Genomic DNA, 22,742 nt, shown 5'->3' on the forward strand with positions numbered 1-22,742 from the left:
CCTCAGTTGTTCTAAGGAACACAATACCCAGCATATCCACAAACTTCTAGATATTTAATATAACTCTTGGACAATACTAATGACACTTAAAAATCAAATACAACTCTTCAGCAGTCATTACATTCTCAATGACGAACTTATACACAGTTCTAAATGGAATTCCACAAACTAGGTAGAAATGAAGAGGCCAAAAGAATCCTCAGCCAACAGACTCTTAGGACAAGACGAGACAGAGGGAAGGGGAAGGTGTATGGGGTGGTTGCTGGATGGGGTGCAGGGTATGAAGACTCTCATAGAGCCTGAACTGAGGTCTGCCTTTAAGTCCATCACTGTACACATAAACATTTTGATTTGTAAATTGAAAAAAAAAAATGTGAAAAATGCTTGGTTGTAGCACCATTAATAAGCATGCAGTTGTTCAGAGTGCTACTGAAACTTAAGATCACAGTTTACTCCCGGTTACAAGGCCAAGGATGAGCATGGTATTTTATAATTTCACAACTGAAGTACAGAATTATACTAAAACACCAAAAAGACAAGGAAAAAACTCTCACAAGGAATTGGATGTGAAAGCCTATTTCATAGAACATATAAAAATGAGGCAACCCATTCCCAGCCCCCACAAGCATGGTCCTTAATCTCTAAGCACTGGTGTAAAGGGAGCCATAAAGCCAGGGCTCTTATCTGGGGTCCAGAGTCTGTGTGTCACATTTTCTATTGTTGTCTATTTTCTAGGGAGGGGCTCACAGCTTTCAGATTCTAAAAAAGTCTCTGATCCACCCAGAATGTTAAAAACTTTATGCTAAAGAACATGCTGCTTGCAAATAAAAAGGCAGGACTGAGGAGGAAGAACCAGGAAATGCTGACTACAGCTGGTGGTTATCAAAGCCCTCTGGGCAAGCTCTGGGGACGCCAGGGGCTGCCAAGGCTCTGCCTCTGGAGCCCAGAACCCTCAGGAACCTGCGGCAGTCTGATCAGTGTTACCCCACTCCCAGAGCTGCTTGGGAAGATGCTCTCTGTGGTGCCACAGTAACTGACCCCTGCTCTGAAGGACTTTTCCCCAGAGGGACTGAAAAGTCCTGAACATGCCCACAGGGGAGAAAATGCTTCCACTGATGTTCAGAGCACAGCTGGGACACAAGGCCATGGTGGCCCCAGAACCAACCCAGGCCCCAGCCCTCAGGGTGCTGTAGAATGAGGAGGTCCCTGCATGTGCCACTTGCCAGAAGGAGGCCATTTCTCACTGCTAGAAGCCAGTGTGGTCCTTCCTCCACTCTCTGAAGGACTCAAAGACAACCTTCTGGCCTTGTCCTATCTATCACATTAGAAACAGGCAGAAGGATGAATGTTTCTGGCAGGAAGATGTTCAGGCAAAATTTGATGGCTCTTCTGCTTGCCATGCAACCAGCCAGGACCAACAACAGTTCATGTGAGATATGAAGCCTCTCGTAGATGCTGCCTTTCATATCTCTCAGCAAAGTAAAGGGAGTCCCAGGCTGGGGGCAAGAAGAGAAATGGAGTAGCACTGGCCAGCAAAAGAGCAGTTCCTTTGCCAGAAATAACCCAAGGCAAAAAGGACCATAACTTTAAAGACCTGCTGTTTCTTCTCAACACATCAACTTCTTGCTTCACTTTTTTCATCATTTGCCTCTTTTTAAAAACAATTTATTCCATTTAAAAAATGGTTAATTATCTTTTTTTTTTTTTAAATATAAGGGATTGAACTAGGGGTACTTAACCACTGAGCCACATCCCCCAGTCCTTCTTGAGACTGGGTCTTGCTAAGTTTCTCATGGCCTTACTAAGTTGCTGAGGCTGGCCTTGAACTTTCAATCCTCCTGCCTCAGCCTCCTAAGTCAATGAGATTACACTATGTGCCACCATGCCTGGCTGGGTATCTCATTTCTTAATAGGGTAGTCACTAGTATCCTGCATAGAGGCCTTTTGGTGAACTGTCATTTTTGCTGGGGAGATGGAGAGTGAGAAAGATAACAAGAAAGACTTTCTGCACTCCATTTTGATATCACTGCAGCTCTGCACCCTTCATGAGGGTGGGTGCTCATTTATTTAGCCCACCCTCCAAATCCTAGCAACCTCCTGCCATGAAAATGGTCAGAATAAATGGCTGAATTTGTTCAGAGGCTGTTAACTTTAAAAGAGCTTCTTCAGAGTTGGATATCTTTCAAGAATGGATCCAGGAGCATTCTAGGAGAGCAAGGTGCCTGACAGCTTGCAAGAGTGCCTCCCACATCCCTCCCAATACGACACAGAGCGCTCGCTTGGTTACCTTGAGGAGTCTAGAATCCTGGGGCATAACGCGCTGACTGCCTGTGCCACCTTAAAGTACTCTTGCAGGGGTTAGTGTTGGAAAACTCCAACCTCCTAAGTACAAGGAGGCCTTGGTGGTGTTGGCAACCCAGTGCTTTCTTTTCCTAACTGATGTTAATATTCAACTACTTTAGCTAATGTTTACCTGAGTTAGTGAGCAGCTGTTGGGATTTCTGGAGAAAGAATAAAGTCATACACTAACAACCACGAGCTTCCATTCTCTTTATTTTTCCTTTCCAATACAATTGTGTCTAAATCACAAAGACCATAAAAGGTTTTTTATGTTGATTTACCTTAAATGAACTGTGCACCAAGGTTTCATCTAAATCAATGACCACACATTTCTTTCCATAGTCAAGCACCGTCACCTCTGGAAGGAGGTATTTAGCTGGTGGCTAAAGGGAAAACAAAAATTGCAATTATTACTTTTATGTAAGAGAAAAGTCAATTCCCTTATTCTTGCAGTATACTTTGTTAATGAGGGCATAAGTGAAGGCAAATATTTATATGTCTGGTCAAGTATATCATTTAATTTTATTAAGAACAACAGTAATAAGAAGTCCACAAGGTGAGTTTTACCAAACCCAACTGCCATGATATGACTAACTACTGTAAGGCTTTGGCACCAGAAAACTCTGGGTCTAAACATCAAGGAACTTTCTTGGCCATAAGTTTGGATAATAATACTTATGTGAAAGGCTGCTGTCATTGTTATAAAGGCAGTGAAATGCCCAACATTTTGACTGCAAGTGTAATGTGGCTACTGTTGTTATTAACACAGATTACACAAGAATGAGTATTTAATTAAAACAGCTACTCCGACTACACGTATTTTGCCTGAAATTTACTGTGGCATTTAAGACCTGTGTTGAATCCAGTTTTTTTTTTTTCTCCTCCTTCTTTTTTTTTTTTTTTTTTTTTGTGTGTGTGACTGACATTTTCATATATATGAAGAGAATTACCAGCAAAATTCAACCTAAAGTTACCTTTAAGACAAGGAAACAAATAAAACTGGTCCAAATACAGTGCCTGCCCCACTGTGGTATAATATTGAGCAAATGTGACATTTTTTGCCCCTTGGGGTCTTAGAGAAAGAGAAAGTTACATTTCAACCCACAGGCTATGCATTCACCAGAATCGGTTTAGATATCACTGTAGTAGCTGTCTTGTAATAAAGAAGCCATAGAGTGTTAATAAAATCTGGGTATCTTCAGCCAACCCCGCACAGTTTGGAGTACATATTTTTTTGGGCCTTGCCTCATTCCAGAAATTATTTGAAGTATTTCAGTCTACTTGGTGGCATTTTCGGTGTCCAATGTTAAATGGTTAATTTTCTGTCCTGCAGGGTCAAACTCTGTTTAATATTTGATGCAAAACAAAACACAAGAAAATATACCTAATCACTGAAGAGTGGAGAAATTACCAAGTAAGAAAACATGAAATCAAGAGGTATTCTCTTTTAAGTGGCTGGTCCCTCCCCCCTTTTTTTTTTTTTGGTTTAAATGAACATTAGTCAATGATCAAGAGCTTATTTTGAACTTTGGCTGGTTCAATAGTGAATGTAAACAGGCAGTCAACAGGGCAGGTGAATTTGCAAGAAAGTGGCTACCTGTGGGGACCAAGCACTGCAGTATCCTTTTCCAAAATCACCCAGAGGAAAAAGTCTTTAATGTTTCTCATTCTCTTGACTCTAAGTAAAACCAGGAAAGCAGTCCTTCCTGATCTTGGCAATACTGGAAAGAAAGGTGGCATGTGCCTTAGAGACTGGCATGAAATTTGGGGACCTAGAAAGGACTCCCTCACTATACATTAGTGAGTCAGTAGGTTATTTTTTAAAAATGAAACTTGCAAGAAGTTTTTAATCAAAAAGTGTTTTAAAAAGGCTGGGTATAATCTTTCTAAAGCTCTGCAAGTGACCACAACAGAGAGGGCTAGAATTATTTGTTTTCTGGGCAACAGCAAAAAGCATGTGCATGACCAGCGCAAAATTTATTTTAATTTTTATTACACAATTAAGTTAGAAAAACACATTCTCGCTGTAAAGAATACAGACACAAGACAGTAAAACACAATTATTCTCTTGTTTGTGTCCTTTCTTTTTTAGTCTAGCATTTATCCATCCAGTTCCTCCCCCATGTATTTATGTTCTACCAAAACAACATTTTAACTTAGTAATTTAATTGCTAGCATGGAAAATAAGGACGTAGAAATTCTATCCCTGGTATATCTGAAAACATCAAAGATTTGCTAAAAGATGTTCAGTTTTTTTCCTAGCCCAAGAATAAAAATTACTTTCTTAGCATATTTAACCCACACTTTACTAGCATTCTTTGAGTTAAATGTAAGTAAAAGACATCCCTAACTGTACTGTCCAACAGAGAAAAGATCAGAAAGCAAGAGACTCCTATTAGGCAAGCTATTGATTTTGCGTTTGTGCTGCAGAGAACAGGCCAGGCTGGAGGGCAATGGGCAAGGAGTTTTCTATTAATCCTCTGCCCATTTCCAAAATGCACACAGCTTTTCTGAGAGCCAGATGTTAGATAAACACAAATTCCTCAGTCCACTGGTGAGAGTTCTGAACAGCAAGGATGTCTTCAGCCAAATTTTCTCTGAGGCCATCATGAGGCTCAAGAATGAAAAATACAAGTTTTATTAAGAAGGGTCTTTTCTATACAAAGTTGCTTGGCAAATGCATGTAGGGAGCATGGCCAGCGGGTTGGGGGGCAGAAATCTATGGTGTGTGTGGGTTGGGGAGAGGAAGGTACCATGGCTTACCACCCAAGGTTTGGGAATGGTGTTCATTCCAGTTCTCTTTCTGGGAGTAAATCTGAAATTTCCTCTCCCTGGTGATAACCTAGCAGCCATAAATAGTTAACACTGAGGTTATTTCCTGGGGAGTACCTGCCCCACAAATCCTCATAAACCTTCCAGAGTTAGTACCTCTTCTTAGTACATTAGATATTGTTTTCTTACTGAAGATTTCTTTGACTCAGGGTCTGCACACTGCTCCCCAAGCCACAGAGTTCTGTGCAGAGATCTCAGGGCCTGAGGCAGAGGGGAAAGCCCAGGCTGGTTTTAACCAGCACAGTCACCCTCCTGATATGTTCTTCATAATGTTTGGTGGAAAACAGTGTACTCCCACTTTATTAAAAGCCTTAGGCAAATAGCTCAGGAACCTGTTAAAATAAATTCTGCTCTCCCCTCCCTTCTCAGAACTTTCATGGCTCAGCTATATTGCCAACCCTGAGTTTGTGAGCATCATGTGATGTGTGACTTAGGCAAGTGTGGGAACAGTAGGACTCAGGCTGCAGCTCCTACAGCACTTCTTACTGATAATGCCATCTTTTGTGCACTCACCTCAAGACATGACTATTCAAACTTCAGTAATGTTGACACTTTCTATCCCTCTGCCTCATTTCCTTACCCTTCAATACCTGACTTTAACCAAACACCTCCTGAAGCTTTCCCATGAGGAAGGTTCTAAATCCCAGCCTATAGCTGGAACTTTCAATAGTCCAGGTAAAGAGGTCACCTCCAACAGGTGAGTCAAAGATGATTACTTAATAAATAAATGGTGCTGGGACATTGGAGTAACCACTTGGAAAATAAATAAGTTGGACTGCTACTCCATGTCTTCCATGAATATTTATTTCAAAAGGATTAAAGATCTAAGTGTAATGATGAAAAACATCAATATATAGAAGAAAATATGGGTCACAGAGAATGGGGAGACCATTTTAAGCTTAAAATCCAGGAGCCATGAAGAATGAGATCAATACATTCACCCTGTATAAAATTAAAACTTATTTTTGGCCAAAATAATTACAAACAAGGCCAAAAGATATATCATAAAGTGGGGTGAAAGCACTGCTTTCCTTAAACTTAAAAAAATAATAAAGAAATTACTAGGGCAGAGGAAAGACATATGGCCACTGAACTTGTGAAAAGCTGTTCATTCTCATTCACAAAGAAATGCAAATCAACGCAATAAACCTGCATCATTCTTTACTTTTGGATCAGCAAAGGTTAAAATATTTGGTAACCATTTCAGGAGAGGAACTGGGTAATTATGAGGACTCTTTCTGGGAATATAAATTAGCATGGGCTTTTGGAAGAAGATTTGTCTTTAATGTTCTCACAACATAGAACTAGCCCTTGACCTAGCAATTCCAGTTAGAAGCGATCATACAAGATTAGCACAAAAGTCCACATATGCACAGGTTCAAGGATATTCTTTTTTTCTTTAAATATTTTTTTAATTTTTTAGGTGCAGGTGGACACAACACAATGTCTTTATTTTTATGTGGTGCTGAGGATCGAACCCGGGTTCTGTCCATACTAGGTGAGTGTTCTACCGCTAAGCCACAATCCCAGCCCTCAAGGATATTCTTAAGAGGAGTGTTTGTTATAGCACAGAAGTGGAAACAAAGTAAATGCCATCTATAATGTGTAAAACAATGAGGTAGATATATACATACTAATATTTGGAAATTCAAGGTGTCTTGTTAAAAGCAGCAAGCAATTTGCAGAATGGTGGGTACAACACAATTTCATTTGTGTAAATAGTAAATATGCTTATGTTTGTCTGGAGAATTTCTGGAAGGATACATAACAAATATTAAAAGTGGTTATTCAATGTAGTGGGATTGAGAGGGAGGTATTTTCTCTTTCTAATCTTTCACCTTTTAAAAAAAAACATTGAACTTGAATTATTATTTAGCAAAAGATTTAAGATAAAACCCCACGTTCCTAGGTTTGTGAATGAATTAAAAAAGAGGTATGAAGTAAGAAGCAGAGATGGGGGACTCTGGCTTGAGCTGTGTTGGGCACTCACAATTTCCAAGGCAGCCTTCATCTTCGGGGCCTGAGAAAGCAATCAGGAGGCTCGGGAATCTGGTGTGGAGACTCAGCACCAACCTGACTGGATTTCCAATCCCATGGTATAGAGCTGAAGTTCTTGGGTGTTCCCACACTGACCAGGTCCCACTCTGGTCCAGAAAGGCTGGGATCATTCTGCTCATGTGATCTGGGGCCTTGGCAGGTGGGTGCAGATCTTGCTGGAGACCCTAAGACTTGAATCCCAGGGCTGAGCTGTTACTAGATGGACTTCAGCTCAGTCCTGCATGCGAAGCAGGCAGTGGAGATCATATGTGCCTGTCAGCAGAACTGCTTTCTGCAGGTTATCATTCAATGATGTAAGTTACTTTTAGCAAGGCTCTGCTTTTCTGCAAGACAGTTCTAGGATTTATATAGCCTGACCCGGTGTCTCACATTTAGGAGATGGTAGTAGTTTATGGATCTAACACTGAGATAATTACACAAGGAACCTTCTTTCTCCTTGTCTGTTTTATTTTGGAACTGTGGGAAAAGGGCCAGTTTCTTTAGTGGGGTTTGAACTAGCTGGCAACTGCTTTCATGTAGCACTTAATTTTATAGATGCCCTTGAATTAACACTGAGAAAAGACAATAGTGACAGTGAAGGCAGGGATGAGGGATGATGCATACAATCTCCTTAATGGAGGCACTTTTTCAGGAAAAATATATGAAATTACTATGTCAAAGAAAGTCCTCTGGTATTAACCCCACTAGATATCTCCCGCAAACACTTGGGTGAGATAATGCAGTGCCTGATCAATCTTTTTGAGCAAAGCCAGTTTCTCTAACAAAGACCAACCCCCAGGCATGCTGGCATAATCACTCCACAAATTCTTACAACTTGTTAGTTTATGGAGAATTAAAGGTCTTTGTTTTGTTTTGGGGGAGGTACTGGGGATTTAAAACAGGGGCACTCAATCACTGAGCCATGTCCCCAACCCTATTTTGTATTTTATTTAGAGATAGGGTCTCACTGAGTTGCTTAGCACCTTGAGGCTGGCTTTAAACTCACAATACTCTTGCCTCAGCCTCCCAGGCTGCTGGGATTACAGGCGTGTGCCACTGAGAATTAAAGTTTTGAGAAAAAAATTATCAAATGCTTTTTGAGCCAGTTGTAAGTGGCTAAATGTAATGCACTACCTAAGCTTCTGGTCAACTGACACTCACAAAATCCACTCCGTACAGTGTAGGAGTATGTGTCTCTTGGATGTTCCAAAGTCCAAGCAGAAAGAGATGGACAGATTTGAGCCAGGTAATCTGAACCAGATAATCTTCACAAAGTAAAATAGCCATTTATGGACCTATCTAAAAACCTAACTCCTCCCCTGAGGATACAGAATCTTTTGAAAGGTCTTTGATAGGGATATTTCTACTCAAGTTCCTCTGGGAGTCAGGCCCAGCAGCTACTGGATGCACGGCCTCTGGCTGGATGCTCTGCTGGCTGAGCAGCGGGGAGAAGACTCAGCTGGGTCAGTGGCTGGCTGAGAATACTGGCACAGTTTCTCTCCCAAATTCCAGGGCTGAAAACAGAACTGGGGTGGCCCTCAAGTGCCTGACGGAGGCAGAGTAGCAGCTCAACTGGTCTGTGGGGTGGGGCCAGTCCTTCAAATTCAGGAAGTCTAAGTAGCAAAATTTCTCTGATACCAGAGCAACTGCCAAGCTACCAACGCTATCAAACGAGGTAGAACAGTATGGTGGCCTAGGAATCTCCACAATTTATGGGGTTAGAGCTACAAGAGGGGGATGCTCCGGGCTACCTCAGGTTATAAAGGCCTAGAGGCCCTTTCCAGAGAGAAAGGAAGGTGAGAATTTAGTTAGTACAGAAGGCTGCTTGTGGTTCCCAAGAAAGAAAACTGTCTCTGTACACAACTTCCTACTCACAGTTTTAAAGTATAGCTTCATTTTCCTTCTTCCTTTGTTTTTTTTTTTTTTTTTTTTGGTAAAAGGAATTGAACCTGGGGCACTCAACCATTAAGCCACATCCCCATCCCTTTTTTATTTTTAGACAAGGTCTTACTAAGTTGCTTAGCGCCTTGCTATATTGCTAAGACTGGCTTTGAACTTGCAATCCTCCTGCCTCAGCCTCCTGAACTGCTGGGATTATAGGGTTGCTCCATAGGACCTGGATTCATTTTTCTTAACAGAACCAAGTTGTTTATACCACATGATAAAACTCAACAATATAAGAATAGTTATTTTTTTTTAATATTACTAGGCCCAAAGCCCCAAGAATCTACCAATGTTTCAATAAAATTGGATAAATATACATACACTTGGTATGGGAATGACCTGCCTCTGGTCACCCTGAGGAAAAAGGAAAAAAAAAATCATTGTCAGGTTTGAAAAGAAAGAGATCACATTATCAAAAGAAACTTCCAAACACTCAAGTACAGCTTCCCACTCTCCATACCTTGGTGGTATTTAAGGAACCCAAGGACCTTTCACAGAGTGGGCACCAGGCCCCATGCTACCAACCAGACGCTCCTCCCCCACAACAGAGTCTCCTTGTATATTTAAATAGTGCCTCCTTTATTCCCAGGAAATTAACCACTAACTTAAACATAAAAATGAAAACTCATACTTTACTTTGATTCTTGATTTCCTCTAATAATTAGTTTGTTTCGTGTTTTAAGCAAGTTTTCCCCTAAAAAGACTAAGTCAATATAACATGCAAGGAAAGGGAGACAACTTCACAGCTGACAGGGAACTTCCTGGTTACTCGGGTCCTCCTCTAGGGGGTAGACCGGGAGAGGGGACAAAGTAAAGTACAAGAAGTGTCCTCCCAGGCCATATGCACATACAATTCCTCCTTCAAAACAGGGAACAGAAACGGTATTCATGGAGAGTGTTAAGGAAGTTCAGGGGAGGGCCTCAGATATTCCTCAGCCAGGCATGCCTGCCATTTCAAACCTGGTTCACAGAAACACCTCATTTTAGACTAGCAATGCTCATAAAAGAACAAATTTATTTTCATGAAGCATTTCTACTTTCTGTGTTGCTTCTTTTTCAGATGGTCTTATAGGGAGATGTTCTGCTTCACGCCATGACATTGAGGATTTGTGAAAAGATGTGTCCATTGCTACTGAGGTGGGGTCACCAGTGATAGGGTCTTACATCAACCTTGATGGTCAGCAATGGCAGGTGGCTGGCTAAGAACCACTGAGCACCTTCCTGGGCCTCTACTCACTTGATGCCAATAGCACTGCCCAGGGCTGTGACAATCAAGTTTCCAGAGGGAAAAATCATCCTCAGTTAAGGAGTACTGCTTCATTTATTTATTTATTTATTTAATTTGGTCTTTTTAAATATACATGACAGAATATTGTATTTATAGTGTATTTTGCCACATTATACATGCATGGAGTTTCACTGTTGGTATATTCATTTATGAACATGGGAAAGTTATGTCCAATTCATTCTACTGTTTTTCCTATTTCCATCCTCCCTCCCTTCCCTTCATTTCCTTTTGTTTAATTCACTGAACTTCTACTCTTCCTTTTCCCACCCTTCTTGTGTTGCATTTGCATTTCAGAGAGAACATGTGACCTTTGATTTTTTGGGATTGGCTTAATTTCACTTAGCATGATTGTCTCTAGTTCCATCCATTTATCAGCAAGTCATAAAGTCATTCTTTTTTATGGCTGAGTAATATTCCATTGTGTATATATGCCACATTTTCTTCATTCATCTGTTAAGAGGCACCTAGGTTGATTCCATAGTTTAGCTATTGTGAATTGAGCTGCTATAAACATTGATGTGGCTGCATGCTGATATTGAGTCATTTGGTTATATACCAAGGAGTGGGATAACTGGGTCAAATGGTGGTTCCATTCCAAGTTTTCTGAGGAATCTCCATACTGCTTTCCAGAGTGGCTGTACCAATTTGCAGTCCCACCAACAATATATGAGTGTACCTTTTCCCCCATATCCTCAACAACCTTATTATTACTTGTATTCTTGACAACTGCCATTCTGACTGGAGTGAGATGAAATAGCAGTGTAATTTTAATTAGCATTTCTCTAACTGCTAGAGACGTTAAATATTTTTTCATATATTTATTTATCATTCATATTTCTTCTGTGAAGTACCTGTTCAGTTTCTCAGCCCATTTATTGATTAGGTTATTATTTTTTGGTGTTATATTTTTTGAATTCTTTATATATTCTGGAGATTAATGCTCTATCTGAGGTGCTCGTAGCAAAGGTTTTCTTCCATTCTTTAGGTTCTCTCTTCACACTCTTGATTGCTTCCTTTGATGTGAAGAAGTTTTCAGTTTGATACCATCCTATTTATTGATTCTTGAATTTTTGTGCTTTAGGAGTCTTGTGGAGGAAGTCAATTCCTAAGTTGACATGACAGAAAGTCGGGCCTGCATTTTCTTCTATTAGGTGCAGGGAGAAAGTACAGCTTTAGTGGGAGACCACAGATACTTCCTAAGAGGTGCAGCAGCTTCAGAACCACATTTCTGATGAGATGAGCAAACCAGTGATGAGAGAGACCACAAGAACACATCTGAGAGGCAAGACAAAATGATAAGCAGGCACGGTGCTGATGGAGATAGGTTCTTGGGCTTGGAGATTCCCTGAGAGGCTGGCATGCCATGCACATATGTGTGTGTGTCCATCAGGTATGCACACACTTGTGAGCACAGAAATCCATTTTTCTCTGTCCTGGCCTTCCTTATGGTCTCTGCTATTGGCATCTTCTGGGTAAGGACTCCTTTAAGCCTTTAGAGGCTACTAGTCTGCAAGTCCGGGATGCAGCAGTAATGGTAGCAAAGGTTGCTGCTTTCAAACTGCAGAAGCAATTTGAAACCAGAAGGTCCAAATCTTCATCTCTCCAAGGCTAAGTAAATGGGCAGGGTGCCTGGGTCCCTTGAGGTCACCTGTCCCATTCTGCCCATGGCCTTCCCTCTTCCTCTCGCATGCTGAGTTCCAAGAGGCAAAGATGCCTGGGGATGTGATGTAGCAGTACAGTCAGGCCTAGAATTTCTTCCACATCTATTGGGCCTGGGCTTTGTGTTCTCTGGGTGCTGATCAGGCTGAGTGCAAGGGCAGAGGGTCCTTCTCTGGGGTTTAGTTGCCCCTCTGACATGATGGTTCTTTGGGGCCTGTTCTCACAGAGGGGCTTGTTGAATGTTATGCAAATAATGGATCCCCCCCCTTTTCAGATTTAACTGTTAACTGAAATTAACTTAATTCTTTAAAAAGCCCTTTTTGACAAATGTTAATAGAAGGAAGTCATGACTGAACACTAAGCCCAAGTGAACTCAGCTCTGCCAAAGGAAGTCCCTTTAAAAGTGTTTATCCCTGATGGAGACAGCTGGCTACTCCAGGAAACTTTGGGGTGCAACATCATTTCCTCATGTCATTTCATCTAGACAATATTACTTTTTAATTAATTTTTACCATGACAGCAGAATTCTTCTCTTGTTTTCATTCTTCTACAGTCTATCTCCCCTTCACTATGGGCAATCTCTACCCTGATAATTTTTAAGTTGAGGGGGGATTTGTGGAGAGCACACTCAGAGGAGATCCCAGAATCTGGGTCTGGGGCACAGGTCACCCTGCATACCCCACTGATATATTTGTCCACATGTATGTACAGTAAAGCTTAATGTCTGTCCAGGCAGGCAAGTTGTCTCATGGTTTTCTTTCCCAAACTTTCTCAGTTGGTCTTTGCATTCTTCTTCTTTATGAACTTAGTTTCTCTATTCAGAAGCATAGCAAGTTTCTCTGTATACAAAAGCTTCTATATCAAAATCTTTTAATGATTCTAAATAGTTTTTTGTAGACCCTTTTAGGTTTTCTATGTAAATAACCATGTCATCTGCAAATATGTTTTCCATAGTTATACCAATTGTTTCAGCTTTTGGTTTTATTCCATTAGCCAAAAAGCTACCAATGATTTTCCTATGCTGTTATTTTAGACAAACCTTTTTATTTCATTTAAGCAGTTTTCTTCTTGTATCTGGCTGCACTGTTGATTATACACAAAGGCTTATGGATTATTACATACTTCATGTATTACACTGTTTATCATTTAAAATGTCCCTTTTTGTTTAATGCTTCCAACCTTTAATTGTGCTCAGACTGGTATTAATATTGCCTTGATATTAAAAGCTATTGCTTGCTTTCTGATTGATTTGTTTTACACATTGTGCCTATCTCTTCATTTTCTTCCTTCCTTTATCATGGTATCTCAGAGGCTGTGTTGGAAGTTATCAGTCACCTACCATAATAGCTATGAGTACTATTTCTAAATAATTGCAGTTTTCCTTCTGGACTTATTACATGGTAGGATTACACTTCTGTGCTTTTGAAGTTAGATATAATCATGTGGGTTGCTCTGGCCAATAAAATAATTTGAAATGAGGTGTGTTACTTCTGGGTGAAAACTTTAATAAGAGCTTTTGTGATTCATCATATACCTTTTATCCCATTGAGACAATCATGGAAGCAAAGAAATTGGGCTTTTCTCAGTCTGGGTCCATGAATAAGGATGGGTTATGCTGGCCAATACAGTAGCTCCTAGCTACACATGGCTGCTGAGCACATGAGATGTGGCAAGTCCAAATTAAGACATGGTGTAGGTGCATAATACACATCTGATTTTGATGAACTAATAAAAATAATGTAAATTATTTCAATAAGTTTTAATATTGATTACATGTTAAAACAATATTTTGGATATATCAGATTAAATAAAACACTATTAAAATTAATTTCATTTATTGAAAAAAATTTTTAAATATGGCTAATAGAAAAGTTTAAATATTACATTAAATATTACATATGTGATTCATGTTATGTTTCTACTGGATAGTGTCATAGAAAGCTGAGCCAGCCCATGATAATTAAGTAGCAGATGGGGAAAAAAACTTAAATTGTTTTAAGCCTCTTAGATTTTGAGGTTGTTACTGCAACATAACTAAATCTGTACTGACTATCACTTCTACTCATTAGTCATTCCTCTTTATTCCTTTGTGAAAGAGCTCTGATTTTGTTAAGAGCAGGAATATGCTGGGCTAGATTCTTCCCTTCCAGGGCCCCCTTGCTGCTGTTGTGTAGCCATGTGACAGAGTTCTGGCAAAAAGACAAAAGCAAAAGTCTCCTGGGGTTTCTGAAAAAGCACTGACTTTCCATAAAAGGGACACACACACACACCTATCCCCCTTTTGTTCCGATGGCTATGGATCTGATGTCTGAAGCTTGCAATTTTGAGAGAATACACAACAAGCTTGAGGATGAAGGTACGCATGTTAAGGTTAGAGAAGCAGAAAGACTCGAAGACAGAAAAAACAGGAAGAGTCTGGGTCCTGATGGCATCTTCAACTAGCCCCAACTCCTGCCTAGCTCAGGCCTTTAATGTGGGAAAATAATCCTGTTTGATGTAAGCTACTGTTTATCAGGTTTTTTTTTTTAATTTGCTCCCCAAATCATTCCTGAATGCAGGTATATTCTTAGAAATAGCATATAGCAGAATTTTTCAGACCAATCTCTGATATAGTCTTTATCTTTGGTAGCAGAAACTGGTTTGTTAAACTTGGTCTTATGTCTATTCTTTATGTTATGTTTACTATTTATCTGTTATTTGTTCTTCCCTGTCCTCAATTTTGACAACTTATCCACATTTCTGTTTATTTCTCCTGTGAATTCTGAGGATCTATTTTCCAATTGTGCTACCTGTTACAGTTCTAGTCCCAATAATTATATTTATTCCTATACTTTCTATAATTTTATGATAACTGAATATCAGTCTCATCCAGATTTTAATTTTCTGGCCTCTCTCTGAATTATGACATGTCTGACAACATACTTTTTTTTGCCTCAATAGATAAAGACTAGCTTGGTCACATAGGGGATTTTTGCTTTGTAATTTTTTTTCTCTCAGTGGCCTGCAAACATTTTTCAAAATCTTTTGGCCTTTAGTGTCACTGATGAGAAATCTGATACTAATCTAATGGTTTTCTCAAATTAATTTGTTCTGGTAGCTTGTAAAATTTTTTTCTCTATATTGCAGAATTTCAGTAGTGTATGTCTAGGCATGCACTCCATGTCCTGCCCACTCTGATCCTGGTATGGACTTGGTAGCCGCCTTCAATCTGTAGATTCAAACATTCTTTTTCAGCTCAGGAAAAAACTTCTTCTATTATTTTTTTCTTGTTCTGGAGCTCCTTCTATTTGCATGTTAGGTCTCCTAGACACCTTTCTCCTCCCCTCACAATTTCCATCTTTGTTTCTGGTCTGAATTCTAAGATACTTCTTCCATTTGCTTTTCCAGAACATTAATTCAGTTCTCAGAAGGGGCTATTCTTGTTCTCCTTTTCAAGTTTGTTTACTGAATTTTTATATTTAGAAACCTTAAGTCTTTTAAGTTCCAAAAGTAACTCATAACTGATGTCCTCTACTGTCTGTTAAACTCTCCTCTATTTCTTCTGTTTCTTGTTCCCCAGGAGGAATCTGATTCTAGTTCTTCAACTTGGACTTTCTAATTTGAGGCAACATTCTTCCTTCATTGTACAAGGCTGTGTGTTCCGCGAGTGTCCGGTCAGGTCAGTCCACTGGGATCTCTGGGAGGCAGCAGATGGGGGAAGGTGGCAAAGCCCAGCAAGGAGTGGTTTCCATAGACCAGCAGAGGCCACGCTAACAAACCACAAAGAGATGAAGAAAGCCTCAGACTACTGGCTCATCCAGGGCACAGAAAATGAAAGCCACCTGTTCACAGGTGCAGCCCTTCAGGGCCATGCACAGCAGGCTGGCAATGGAGGCCTTTTTCAAGGGGATCCATAGGCTCCTGCTGGCTGGCTGACCTCAGGGACTGTCCATTTCCAGTCCCTGTCCTAGGACTCTAGTGGAGGGCAAGCATTTTCCTCTGCTAGTGATTCCTGGCTTCTCACTGAATACCAGGAATCAATCCTGTGCCAGCTCTTTCCCCTGGGACGTCAGGAAATGTGGGGGTCTTAATGCACTTTCCAGGCTCCACCAGCAAGACCACCTGGGTCTATGCTGAGAGGGAATTTTAATGATCAAAGCCATGTTCATAGGCTGGCATTTTCCCAGAATTCCCTTTCTTACATCCAGATGTACTTTAAAACTAAATTTACTTTATAAAAAAAAGTGATTTAAGATTATTTTATGAAAATTGTGGGGAAACAAAGGAAAAGGAGAAAATCCTATATCTAATCTCACCTCTTCATATTTTGGCATACATCCTTCTAGGTTTAGAATGCTTGTGTGAGGAAGCAAGAGAGATGATATATGCTCTGAAAATATACCCCTTTGCCATATTTTAGCCTGCTTTTTAACTAAATGATACATTTAGTTAATGCAAAAACATTTCTCTATGTCAATGATATTTAAGACATGCCATTTTTTTGGCTATGTGATTTTTAATGGCTACATATTATTTGTATGGTGATTCTGAGAGTCTTTTAACCAACTGTTTATTCTCAAACATCAGATTGCTTGCAATTACACAGTATTAAAATCTATGTTGGATAGTCTCTTTTTTTATATATATATTTGTATATTGATACACATGTACACACAAAAGCACACACACACATACACAGATATACTCCTGAGATGCTTCTTCATTTCATGTTTTTTTTAATTGGTTGTTCAAAACATTACAAAGCTCCTGACATATCATATTTCATACATTAGATTCAAGTGAGTTATGAACTTCCATTTTTACCCCAAATACAGATTGCAGAATCACATCGGTTACACATCCACATTTTTACACAATGCCATATTAGTAACTGTTGTATTCTGCTACCTTTCCTATCCTCTATTATCCCCCCTCCCCTCCCCTCCCATCTTCTCTCTCTACCCCATCTACTGTAATTCATTTCTCTCCTTGTTTTTTTTCCCATTCCCCTCACAACCTCTTGAATGTAATTTTGTATAACAATGAGGGTCTCCTTCCATTTCCATGCAATTTCCCTTTTCTCTCCCTTTCCCTCCCACCTCATGTCTCTGTTTAATGTTAATCTTTTCCTCTAGCTCTTCCTCCCTGTTCTGTTCTTAGTTGCTCTCATTATATCAAAGAAGACATTTGGCATTTGTTTTTTTTTAGGGATTGGCTAGCTTCACTTAGCATAATCTGCTCTAGTGCCATCCATTTCCCTGCAAAATCCATGATTTTGTCATTTTTTGGTGCTGCGTAGTACTCCATTGTGTATAAATGCCACATTTTTTAATCCATTCATCTATTGAAGGGCATCTGGGTTGGTTCCACAGTCTAGCTATTATGAATTGTGCTGCTATGAACATCGATGTGGCAGTATCCCTGTAGTACACTCTTTTAAGGTCTTCAGGGAATAGTCCGAGAAGGGCAATAGCTGGGTCAAATGGTGGTTCCATTCCCAGCTTTCCCAGGAATCTCCATACTGCTTTCCAAATTGGCCGCACCAATTTGCAGTCCCACCAGCAATGTACAAGAGTACCCTTTTCCCCACATCCTTGCCAGCACTTGTTGTTGTTTGACTTCAGAATGGCTGCCAATCTTACTGGAGTGAGACGGTATCTTAGGGTGGTTTTGATTTGCATTTCTCTGACTGCTAGAGATGGTGAGCATTTTTTCATGTACTTGTTGATTGATTGTATGTCCTCCTCTGAGAAGTGTCTGTTCAGGTCCTTGGCCCATTTGTTGATTGGGTTATTTGTTATCTTATTGTCTAATTTTTTGAGTACTTTGTATACTCTGGATATTAAGGCTCTATCTGAAGTGTGAGGAGTAAAAATTTGTTTCCATGATGTAGGCTCCCTATTTACCTCTCTTATTGTTTCTCTTGCTGAGAAAAAACCTTTTTAGTTTAAGTAAGTCCCATTTGTTGAGTCTTGTTATTAACTCTTGTGCTATGGGTGTCCTATTAAGGAATTTGGAGCTCGACCCCACCATATGTAGATCGGAGCCAACTTTTTCTTCTATCAGATGCAGAGTCTCTGATTTGATATCAAGCTCCTTGATCCATTTTGAGTTAACTTTTGTGCATGGCGATAGGAGGGGATTCAGTTTCATTTTGTTGCATATGGATTTCCAGTTTTCCCAGCACCATTTGTTGAAGATGCTATCCTTCCTCAACTGCATGCTTTTAGCCCCTTTATCATATATAAGATAGTTGTAACTTTGTGGATTAATCTCTGTGTCCTCTATTCTGTACCATTAGTCCACCCGCCTGTTTTGGTACCAGTACCATGCTGTTTTTGTTACTATTGCTCTGTAATATAGTTTGAAATCTGGTATTGCTATACTGCCTGATTCACACTTCCTGCTTAGAGTTGCTTTTGCTATTCTGGGTCTTTTATTTTTCCATATGAATTTCATGATTGCTTTATCTATTTCTACAAGAAATGCTGTTGGGATTTTGATTGGCATTGCATTAAACCTATAGAGAACTTTTGGTAATATCGCCATATTGATGATGTTAGTTCTGCCTATCCATGAACAGGGTATATTTTTCCATCTTCTAAGATCTTCTTCTATTTCTCTCTTTAGGGTTCTGTAGTTTTCATTGTATAATCTTTCACCTCTTTTGTTAGGTTGATTCCCAAGTATGGATAGTCTCTTATGGTTAAATTTTTACATGTTTATCATTATTAATTTCACTATAAAGTAAAATTGCTTTTGTCAACAAAATGACATTTTTTCTTAGATTTCAGCATATTAAAATGTCATATTTTTAAGACTGTAGGATAATACTGCCAAATGCTCCTATAGAAAGGTGTAATAATTCATATTCTCACCAATAATCAATATAATTCCTCTACTTTCCTTAAAGACACCTTCCTCCCTACCACCCCATGACAAAGCCAAATATTATCTTTGAAGATACCTTCGACAATTTGTTAGAAAGGGACATGTCATTGTTTTAAAAATTATTATTATTTAAAAATTATTATCATTTAACATGTTGAACATTTTTCTCCAAGTATTTTGAATTTTTTCCATGTTTGACATACTGTATTTCTTAAATTGTAAATTATGTGTTCATGTCCTCTGTTCATGATAATGGGGAAATAAAGTTTTATGACTTTTGAATTCTCAATCTTTACTCTGTCTCTTTTGGTGATTTTTACCTAAAAATTCTGTTTTGACTGAGATGAATACTGTAACTTTTTTTTTCTTTTTGGTATTGGGAATTAACATGAGGCACTTAACCACTGAGTCACATCATCAGCCCTTTTTTACTTTATTTTTTAATTTTGAGACAGAGTCTTGCTAAGTTCCTGAGGCTGGCTTTGAATATGTGATCTCCTGCCTCAGCTTCCTGAGCTTCTGGGATTATAAGTATGAGCCACCATGCCTGGCATAACCTCTGTTTTTGCCTGTATTCGATGTCTCTTTGCTTATCCTTCTAACTTGTTTCAGATGTGTCTGTTAGACCTTATTTGGGTGGATTTTGGCTCCTGACCTATTGTGACAATATGACATTTAAACTTATAAAAGAATATATAAAGCATATTGTCTATTATTAAACAAGGTAGTTAACTCATTTATACTTATTGCCAGCTCTTTTTCATGTCTCTCTCACCTTTTGTCTTTGTATTTCTGTGTCTGCTACTGGTTCTTTAACTCTCTATTTCATGCATTCAATTTCCCAAGATAGAATGTCATAAAAATGGGAAGTGACTCTTAGAACTCCTATCAAATATGTTCTATAGTTGCTAAACTGGCATGCCTGAGATAGCCTTTATCAATAAAGATGTGTGTGTATATATATGTATTATATATACAACATACATATGTAATATATATATATGTATATATACATATGTATATATGTATATATATATATATATATATATATAAAATCTTAAAGTAAATGGCTGAACACATACTCTTACTAAGGCTATCTGTCAAGGATAGGATAGATATGCCACCAATGAAGTTTTATTGCACATGCAGTTCCCCAACAGTACTGACCTTCTGAAGCCCACCATTCTCCTCCACCAGTGGCGGAAGCACACTGGGACTGCTGGATGGAGGGGCCTCCACATTATAATCACGGAAGCAACAGAAAAAGGAGCTAAGGATGCTGCGGTTCCTCTGCTTCTTTAAGCTGACATTGCACTGGGAAGCTGGAAAGAGAAATAGAGCACACTGTGGCCAACTGCAACACATACTGATGAGATGTGAATACTGGAATTGTGGTTGCCCCCCAGGACCCTGATTACAGGGGTTCTGCTCAGGATAAGGAGATGAGGGGCCCCTGCAGTCCAATCCCACTGACTGACAAAATCCTTCTGACCCTAGCCCAGTAGGAGCTGCTTGCTCATTAGCTGGACCATCTGCAGGGTCACTGCCATCTGAATTCCTGAGCCCAGCAGATGAAGTATTCTCACTATACATTAAGTATTACTTCAAAATAAATGTCTTTTAAGATACACATTAGACTTGACATTTCCTGAGAAATATCTCTTCATTACCAGAAACAAAAGTGTCAACTTTGAAACTAGCTTCTTGGACACTCCCTGCTCACTATGGAAATGATCAACTTCATGGATTAAGAAATATAACATCATGTGGTGGTGCACACCTGTCATCCCAGCAACCTGGGAGGCTGAGACAAGAAGATCACAAGTTGGAGGCCAGCCTGAGGAACATAGGGAGACCCTGCCTCAAAATAATAAAAAAATTTTTTAAAAAGGGCTGGAGGGGATGGGGTTGTAGATCAGAGGTAGAGCATTGCCTCACACATATGAGGCACAGGGTTTGATCCTAAGCACAACATAAAAATTAATAAAAAAACAAAGATATTGTGTCCATCTACAACTAAGTATTAAAAAAAAAAAAGGGTTGGAGATGTAGCACAGTAGTAGAGTATGAGGCCCTGAGTTTGAACCTTAGTACCACAGGAGGAACAAAAGAAAAATATGTAAGGGCTCAAAGGAATTCCCTTCTTAAACTCAGCCATTTGTCAGAAGTTGTTGGGGGCCTGGACCCACCAAGCTCAGGGCTGAAGATTTCCATTATCTTTAATACAAAGTCAGCATAGACAATGTGTGCTTTGGTTGAACAGGATAAAGCCCATCTTTGTGAGATCCAGGGCAATAATGTGCCCTGGTCTGTCCTGGACTGAAACACCAGAGGGAGTGATGGATGCTTTCAGTTTATCCAGGGATCCAGACAAGCAGCCACAAGTCAGAAATGGAGGAGATGGAAAACACACCTCAGGGCAGGGGACTGACAACTTGGAGGGACAGGAGCATTCTGCAGGGGAATGCAGCCAGGGCCGTCCCACTGCATACCATGGTTGGGTGGGTCAGCAGAGCTCTGAGTGAGGCACAGGCAAGGGACCATGTTGAGGGTTAATGAGAAAACTGACAATGCAGGAAATGATTTGAGTCCACAAGATAACTCTTGAGGCTTATCTCTACCAAAAAACAATTGTGGCATGATTCCTTTTTTTGTGCACTTATGAGTGATTTGTGCAGTACCTTTCCTCCCAAGAGACCACAAAATCTCTGATATAAGTTTTGGGGGCTCTTGCTAGCATCAAAACCAAAAGTGCTTAGGTAGGAATTCTGAAAAATTGTTTTTTTAAGCAACTCCACAAATATGGGTGGTCTCTATCCAGGGTTTGGCCAAAGGGTCCAGGAAGTTTGAATTTAAGATCCCCCTGAAGATGTGCTTTAGTACCCTCAATCTTTGGGAAAGCTGGCTGTTTCTATTTTCCACATGAATCCTTGGGTACGTATCACAGAGTGCTAGTGGTCTCATTTTAGGATACAAACGTTTGGCCAAGCCATGGGAACCACCAGACAGGATGGTCTTTCAGGAAGCAGTGGTGAAGAGATAATGACTGCTGCTGACCAAGGGCCAACCCTCTAGGTAACAATACAAACCTCATCTCACACAATCTTCTGGCTACCCAAGGAGATGCTTACATCTCACTGGAGTAGAAGTCACTGCTTACATCTCACTGCTGAGAAAACTTTACAGTGACTGCTAATGCCAGGTTTCCAACCCAAGTGGGCCTGCTTCCAAAATGTGTGATTTCCCTGCATGTTATACTGAAGGCATTTTTTTTGTACTGGGGATTGAACTAAGGGGTGAGTTCAATGGGCTACATTTCTAGCTCTTTTTGTTTTTAATTTTGAGACAGAATCTAAGTTGCTGAGACTGGCCTCAAACTTTTGGTCCTCCTTTTTTGGCTTCCCTAGCTGCTGGGATTACAGGCATGCACCACTGTGCCCAATTCTGCTGAAAACAATCATGGAACAATTTGGATCAGATTAAGGAGGAAGCATAACAAATGGAGAGAAAAGCACTGGCATAAACTCATATTTAATATAAATGAATGGTAAATTGTTTCATTGTTACTTTGAGTGTTTTAATTTTTGTACCACACTCACATAATTTAGCCAGGGGCAAAGAATGACTTTTCCCTAGCTGAGAGCACGTTTCTCTGCAAGCAAACACACTGTTCATGTCTTGGAGATACTGAACAGTCTGAAAAAAGCACCTTCCATGATCATCATTCTTGGATAACACAATCTTCCCCATAACTAACTAATTAACAAACTAA

At 39.8% G+C, this 22,742-nt stretch overlaps 1 protein-coding gene across 6 annotated transcripts in view; it reads right to left on the minus strand.

Moving 5' to 3' along the window:
- Ctdspl (CTD small phosphatase like) overlaps positions 1–22,742 on the minus strand; it is a 111,111-nt gene that overhangs the window by 14,741 nt on the left and 73,628 nt on the right. For 2 of the 6 annotated variants that reach the window (XM_078038143.1, XM_078038140.1), the window contains exons 2-4: positions 20,138–20,292; positions 9,475–9,507; positions 2,622–2,723 (exon numbers count right to left, since the gene is read on the minus strand). In XM_078038143.1, the coding sequence (XP_077894269.1) occupies positions 2,622–2,723; positions 9,475–9,507; positions 20,138–20,292 (290 nt within the window). Of the gene's footprint in view, positions 1–2,287; positions 2,562–2,621; positions 2,724–9,474; positions 9,508–20,137; positions 20,293–22,742 lie in introns of those variants that run through there. The other 4 variants (XM_078038144.1, XM_078038141.1, XM_040290008.2 and 1 more) reach the window with 3 other exon arrangements.

The sequence above is a fragment of the Ictidomys tridecemlineatus genome, chromosome 2, assembly GCF_052094955.1.
Source record: "Ictidomys tridecemlineatus isolate mIctTri1 chromosome 2, mIctTri1.hap1, whole genome shotgun sequence".
Classification (NCBI taxonomy): Eukaryota; Metazoa; Chordata; class Mammalia; order Rodentia; family Sciuridae; genus Ictidomys; species Ictidomys tridecemlineatus.